The sequence below is a fragment of the Nanorana parkeri genome, unplaced genomic scaffold, assembly GCF_000935625.1.
Source record: "Nanorana parkeri isolate BGI_ZX_2015 unplaced genomic scaffold, ASM93562v1 scaffold663, whole genome shotgun sequence".
In the NCBI taxonomy this organism is placed as follows: Eukaryota; Metazoa; Chordata; class Amphibia; order Anura; family Dicroglossidae; genus Nanorana; species Nanorana parkeri.
In genome coordinates this window covers 704776-712149 of record NW_017306931.1, presented here as the reverse complement: position 1 = coordinate 712149, position 7374 = coordinate 704776, and the positions used below count along the sequence as shown (strand labels likewise).

The 7374-nt window shown below is 41.5% G+C and overlaps 1 protein-coding gene across 1 annotated transcript in view; it reads left to right on the top strand.

The window, feature by feature from the left end:
* Positions 1-7374, top strand: part of PIPOX (pipecolic acid and sarcosine oxidase) — a 61740-nt gene that overhangs the window by 52013 nt on the left and 2353 nt on the right. The window contains exon 5 of the mRNA XM_018563425.1: positions 6686-6838. Within this exon, the coding sequence (XP_018418927.1) occupies positions 6686-6838 (153 nt within the window). The remainder of the gene's footprint in view (positions 1-6685; positions 6839-7374) is intronic.

Sequence of the window (7374 nt, the reverse complement as noted above, 5' to 3'; positions counted from 1 at the left end):
CCCCTGTCACGGCAGAGAGCCGTGACAGGATCGAGAGGTGAGCGAACCTGGTATGTGTTCGCTCACCTCCCGATCTACTGAGCCGACCTGTGACAGTCTCATTGTCACAGGTCGGCTAGAACTATGAGGTGGGTGGAAATCATTCATCTCATAGTTCTCCTTTAATGTGTGTTACCACGCGTTACTGCCATGCATGCTGTAGGTGTAAAGTCAGCCCTGTGTTAGCCATCGATTAGTGCAGAAATTTGGGAGTTTAAGTGATACCCTTTATTGGCTAACTTATCATTATCAAATCCTAACCCTTTACAACAGCTTTTACTACTTCCATATGTCAAGAAAATACAGTTGTAATTTTTGGTCAAATACCTATATTTGACTTCCCCTCCTTGTAACTCTATGTATAAATATGTGGCTTTCAGAACTATTTTGAGTAATGTATAAAGCCTGATTAAGGTATTTAAGGAATCCTGAAAACTTGCCAATAAAGGGTATCACTTAAAGTGACACTAAACACAGGAGTTAAGTCTTGAAAGTACCTTAACTATTAACCAAAAATGTATCTAATTTGTGCATCACTCAGATGTAGATCCTGAAATCATCTCTGAATTCATGATGAAGTTCTCCTTCCTTCTGGAGGGTGGCTCCTTTTTGTTCCCCATGGTTCCTGTGTGTGTTGTAAAGTAGCCACCACTCCATGTTCGCTCCTGTGATGGACTACAATCTCACCCAAAGCTCAGTATATCGCAAGCTGCAGCTCGCGGTATACTGAGACCGCCGCAGCCGGGACGGATCCCGACATTACTGCCAAAATCCACCCAGCTGCATGAGTGACAACTGGTTCTGCCTATCTAGAGGCAGAGCCAGCTGTGCCCGCCCCCTCCCCTGTCCGTTCCTCCAGTCAGCGCTGGAGGATTCGAGCGCTGAGGGGGGGAATCCCTGCAGGGAGCCGTGACTGACAGGCACAGCTCTCTGCAGTGACATAATCGAGAAGTGAGCGAGCGACGGTATGTGTTCGCTCACTTCCCGATCTATTGAGCCGACGTGGCACAGTTTCATTGTCACACGTCGGCTCGAACTATGAGGTTGAGTGATTTTCACTCACCTCATAGTTCTCCTTTAACCCTTGCTATGCAGTGGTATCCCCACTGTTAGGCTTAAGAACACTTTTGCCTGGAGTTCTGCTTTAAATTCTTAAAAATGTCAAGTGTGGTGTATTGTAGGCAATGGCATATCTGCTAAAATAAGTTATTAAGGAAATTAGTATTCAACTAATGGTCATGTAACCTTTATAAATATTGTCAACCCTCAGCTTCCTATATTTAAATGGATGCAAAATCTAATATTTTGTAGATTCATTGGTTTTAAATGATTATATTTTACATACTGCTGATGGCATTCGATCACCCTGTGCTTTCTCTTTAATCCTTCATTTTATAACACTTTAAAATAAAAGGATGAGCAGCTTCTTGTGTTTTCTGCAGAACTCTATACATAAAGCAATCACCTTTACAATAAAAATAGATGCTTTCAGGAAGACGCTCACGATGTAACCTTGTGTCTGGCAGTTTCTGCGAATCGGAAATACACTCCTACCTTCTTTCTTCCAGTCATTTGTTATGTGTGTTTTAATGTCTTTCACAGCCTCCTCTGCTGTGTCCTTTAGCCATACATATGACATTCATGTTGGCTAGAAAGCCTCAGGTACAGAAATCACATAGGTAATGATATAATTATGCATCATATTGCAATCTAGCCTGACAAAAGCCGTCTCATTGCACTGTGCTTTCATGACTGTAAATTATCATCTACGCGAGGCAGGAATATATTTGAAAGTTTTCCATCATTTCACTCTCATCTTCTCCTGTCCCCCTTTTGTTCTTGTTAATGTGCACAAATCATCTGATTATTATGGAGAACATCACAGACTATCTATAGGATTCAATGGCTTTGAAATAATAAAACAATTACAGCATACTGAATGATGTGCGGCGGTGGGAAAGCAGTAAAAATATTATGTTGATTTAGTTCATTTTAAACCTCAGCAAAAAGACAGGAAGGCGGTTTGACAGAGAGCTACTGGCACGGTAGAAGGGGATGAAATCACATACTGAGTGAGGAATTGGCTAGGGTTTCTTTTGAATTATAGGTGTATAGCTAAAACTAAATGTAGAGCAAAAACTTTTTTTTTTTAGTTTTGGACACGGTAGAGAAGGGATAAAACCCCTGCTGGATTATTTGTTTTTCTATCTGCATACCACTCGGGAAATTTCACTTCATATCCTGTCCCAGAGATGCAAGTTAAAGGAAATCTCCCAAAGTGAGGGGAATTCTCATCGTAAAACGTTTGCTCCCATTTCTATTTTCAAATAGCCTCAGTAAATCACCTGCACTACCTACAGCGTTATAAACATGGGAACATATCAGTTGGTGCTCAAAGTGACGACACGCATGGTGCAATGCCACAGTCCAATCAATGATAGAAGTCAGCAGCACTCACTTGTAATGTGCAAGAAGCATACGCACTTTTATTGATGATTATTATTATTATTATACAGGATTTATATAGCACCAACAGTTTGCACAGCGCTTTACAATATAAGGAAGACATTACAATCACAATACAGTTCAAGACAAGATGGTAAGGAGAGCCCTGCCCGTGAGGGCTTACAATCTGAAAGGGAGGGGGAAGTGATACATGAGAAGGGAGCTGTGTGGGGATGAATTGTTTGAGAAAGTGATAGTTCAATGGTTAGGTTGAGGTGGGATAGGCTTCCCTGAAGAGATGAGTCTTAACAGATCGCCTAAAGGCAGTCAGAGTGGGAGATAGACGGACAGGTTGGGGTTGAGAGTTCCATCAGATGGGAGAGACTTTAGTGAAGTCCTGGAGGCGAGCATGGGAAGAGTTGACGAGGGAGCTGGAAAGCAGAAGGTCTTTTGAAGAGAGGAGGGGACGGTTAGGGTGATGCTTTGAGACCAGGTTTGAGATATAGCCGGGGGCAGAGTTGTGGATGGCTTTGTAAGTGGTTGTTAATATTTTGAATTGTATCCTTTGGGTGATTGGAAGGGATCGGCAGAGGGGGGTTGCAGACACTGAGAATTTGGTTAGGTGAATGAGTCTAGTGGCAGCATTCATGATAGACTGAAGGGGGGATAGCCTGTGTAGTGGTAGGCCAATGTGGAGCGAGTTGCAATAGTCAAGATGAGATATAACAAGGGAGTGGCTGAGTAATTTTGCAGTTTCATTGGTGAAGAAGGGGCGTATTTTGGAGATGTTACGAAGGTGAAGGCGGCAGGATTTAGTTAGGGATTGGACATGGGGAAGAGGTGATGCGTCACATGCGGCATAGAGCCAACGTTGCGGGGCCGTGCAGGGTTCCTTCCTCAGGATGACATTGTGACAATGGTCACCAGTACAAATAGAGTGGTTAATATCCCCAACAGGAAAAAAAAACGTTCTCACTGTATCCAAAACTAAACATAATGGTTTTTGCCTAGAGATACTCTATAACTGTAAAAGAAAAAATATCCAGATACCATCATGAGGACGTTTTCTGACCTGTACTTGACATTAAAGAAAATATTGCATTTAAACTCCAAATCCAACTAAAACTGTATTCTTTGTTAGTTTGGAAAGTGTGGGGAAGGTTAATAACCCCTCCCAGGCTTTAAAGTAATATTAAAGTCAAAGGTTTTTAAAGCTACTTCAAATGCTGATTAAATCACTTACAATGGATACTCCTTTTTTAAAGCTTTAGTTTCCTGCAAAATTAACTGGTCTCCTGAGCCCCGGCCCTGATATCCTGTTTTATGGTGGCTCCTTTCCTTTGCAGGGTCCTATAGAGCCACCCTTGTGTTAGTAAGCTGTGTGTGTCCACAAATACAGCAAGACAAGACACTCACCTGTTCCCTGTTCCCCACTCCTCTCTCTTCCTTTCTCCAAGCTAGTAGATGGACAGCTTCCTGGAGATAGTGCTGCCCCTTGTGGCCTTGTACAGGACAGGAAGTTCAGGGAGGTTGAGCTGAGAGAATTGGAGCCAGCTATTTGGAAACATGATGACTGTAAGTGCTTGGGCAAAAATATAAAGATATACTTTGCTGGGCAATGTATATTTGTTTGATGTGTATTCATTATTGAAACGTTTGAGCATTTAATACTACTTTAAATGCTGTGTTCCCACTTCCTGTAGTTCCGCACAACTTTCACTTGGATAGGAAGTGAAATCTTCATTTGGATTATTACAAAATATGACAAAGGTTATAATCCTCCCTCTCTATGAAAAACATATTTGTCATTGTGGTCTATGTCCACCATTAGACATTATTCTCCTGACTTCCTGTTCTTGTGCCACCCATTGAAAAGATCGGAACGGATAGAAAATCTCCTCATCGGGGACAAAGATAGCTATTAAAACTTGACAGAGGTTATAACTCTTTTTCAACTCTATTCAAAAATATTTTAAAAACACTTGGCTGGAGTTGAGTTTGCCACTTAAATATATTGATGATTTTGCTCAACTGCACCCAGATTAACACTTGGGGGTGGTTTTCAAAAGATGCAATGAGGTAAAGGGACAGCTCTGGCACGGACTGTAACAACTGACTGATGTGTTCAAATAACTACAAAGCTAAAAGTTATATTTGAAATTTTAAGTAAAAATGAAAAATAACAACACAGAGATAAAATAGATTAAAAATTATAAATAAAATTACAGTATATTATTTCAAAGACAACCGCCAAAAATAGTGTTTAGCTTCACGTTACGTAAGCACTTTTACAATGGTGCAATTTACAAGGTAGGTTGGCGACTGCATGTACAGTAAGAGAGACAATTTGTCAGCAATGCACATTGAACACCAGCAAGAACACCTAACTTTCCCTGCCATCATTCCGTAACTACTCCATATTTGTTCCAGCACACACTGAACAAAGGCCCCTGGAAGTCCTGACTTTTATGTTGGGGATGGGGGGGGGGGGCTGCACAGAAGAAAACCCCCATGATTGGCCCTGGCAAGCCACCTATCACAGTTGAGAGGTCAAAAAGTACATGATCTGTAATGGTTGCTATAATGGCACAATTTTCTCAATACATGAATGGCTTGGGTTCAGGTTGAACCCATGGGTGACCTGAACCCAAAGCTCATCCCTACTCATCAGTCTATTGTTTCTCCTTTCACTGTCCAGTCACAGGGTGCAGAGAGAAGTGTTGCTTAACTTCAGCAGATAAAAATTCAGTCTTATGCCCTGCTAGATAGGGCTTTGCTATATAGAAGAGTCAGGGCTGCTGAAGAGCAGCGGCACAGGCTCCAGCTTCTCTTCAGATCCCCGCTGCTCTCCCCCACCTGTATGAGCAGAGGACTCTGTGTCCTCAATATAGTAAAAAAAAAATAACAAATAACAAAAAACACGCGCACAAAGACTATAAATTAATTTAGGAATAAATGGATAGAAACTAAAAATGTTTTCATTCGTTTCGTCAAACTAAACACATTTTTATGCTATTTTGGATTTGGCCACAAGCCACCAGCACATTCTAGCCATCCTGGAGGCGGAGCGCATGACGTCACATACCGCACACGTCTGTTGGGGAGCACAATTTTCTGTTCTTGCCTCAGGCGCAAAAAGAGCTAGCTACGGCTCTGATAAGAGCTATGTATATCTCAGGACTGGATACACTGGGAAACATATTTTTGTGTGTACAGTAGCTGTTTGACTGGAGTTCAGCTTTAAGGGGAACTCCAGGAATCTAAAAACTAGCCCTTGCAGTGGTGCTACCACCACACTCCAAGGGTTAATAGCTCGTTTTGTTCTAGAGGCTCAAGGGAAAAAAGCAAACTCACCGGATCCTTGGTCCTGCCTGGCTGCTAGACTGGTCCCTCTTCTACACCAGGCTCCAGCAGTCTAAACCCAGCTGATGTCATCATGTCTAATGCAGGTCCATTGACTTGCATTAGACATGAGGATGTTGATGGACTTTCCACAGCTAGAGAGAAGGAGGAAAGAGGTGATCGCTCACCACCGCAGGGCTGAGGATCAGGTGAGTATATCTTCTGTAGTCTAGACCAAAACAAGCACTTGACCCTTGCAATGCAGGGGTAGCCCCACTGAAAGGGTTATTTTTTTAAACAACTGGAGTTCTTCTATAAGAATCGATTTTAAAAATTAACCCTCAAGTAGCTGATCCTTTTAAACACAATGTCAGCACTATGGAACACACACGATACATTGCTTCTTAACATCCATTTTAATCTAGAATTTGCTTAAAAAGGATGGTAAGTTTGCATGCAGTAATACTCATCTTCATATATTTGCACTGGAAAACATTGCATGGAAATTATGACAATATGAAAATTAGGAAGCAATCGCAAATGAAATGTATTTGCATAGAATTGCTTCACATACCCATCTTAAGTGAAGTCCTAACTATTGCATGGAAGCTTCTGTTGTTAAACCGTATGTCATAACAGATTCGATTGATTGTGTTAGTTGCATGACAATTCTTTTGTACAAGGCAGTAAGTGCACATTGTATAATGTAGTTACATATCAACAGTGTATACATGATGTTATTATAATTATATGATATATATATATATTGTGCAATAGTTATAATGTTTGGTGACAGAACAATTAGCGCGCACTGCTGTTTCATGTTCTCTATTTCATTAGAAGTGTACATGTTTTCCAGACTCTGAGAATTAATGTTTGTTACTGGAAAGAGAAAACTCCCGGGAGATCCGGTCTGCTGCAAAACCTCCCAGCATTCCTTGGTGTAAATCTAAACGGAGAAGAGCATGAAGTCTATGGACTACCTTGCCAAGAATATCCAGGGTTAATTAAGGTAAAGAAGCATCACAAGAACAACCAGTTGCAGGACCAGAAATATGTGAGGGAGAACATTTTCTTTTTTCCTTGTTGTCATTCTGTAGAATGTCTGTTACATCATCCAATTCAGAAATATATTACTATCTGTAATAGAAATAGAAGGCAGCTCATTTTTCCTGTCAGGGTTATTGAAGGATTCTTGCCAACATTCAGATCTACATCAAGAAGCATGCACCACCAACAACACTTTGGCCCATCTCTCTCTCTCTTTATCTCTCTCCGTCTCTCTCTCTCCATCTCTCTCACCTCCTCTCTCCCTCTCTCTCCTCATACCTTAATGACTTGAGCATGAGCAAATGAATAAGCCTACCACAAAACTTCATTCAACTAATCTGGGCCTCCCTCCTATACATATTTTTTGCCTATGTACCTAATGTGCTGTATCCCCCATGATGAAGTCTTGAGGACTCCCCCTGACATCACCATGAGTTCCTGTCTCAACACTAGCCTTTACCTCCACCATTGATTTGTAAGACACTCCCCGCCCCCCCC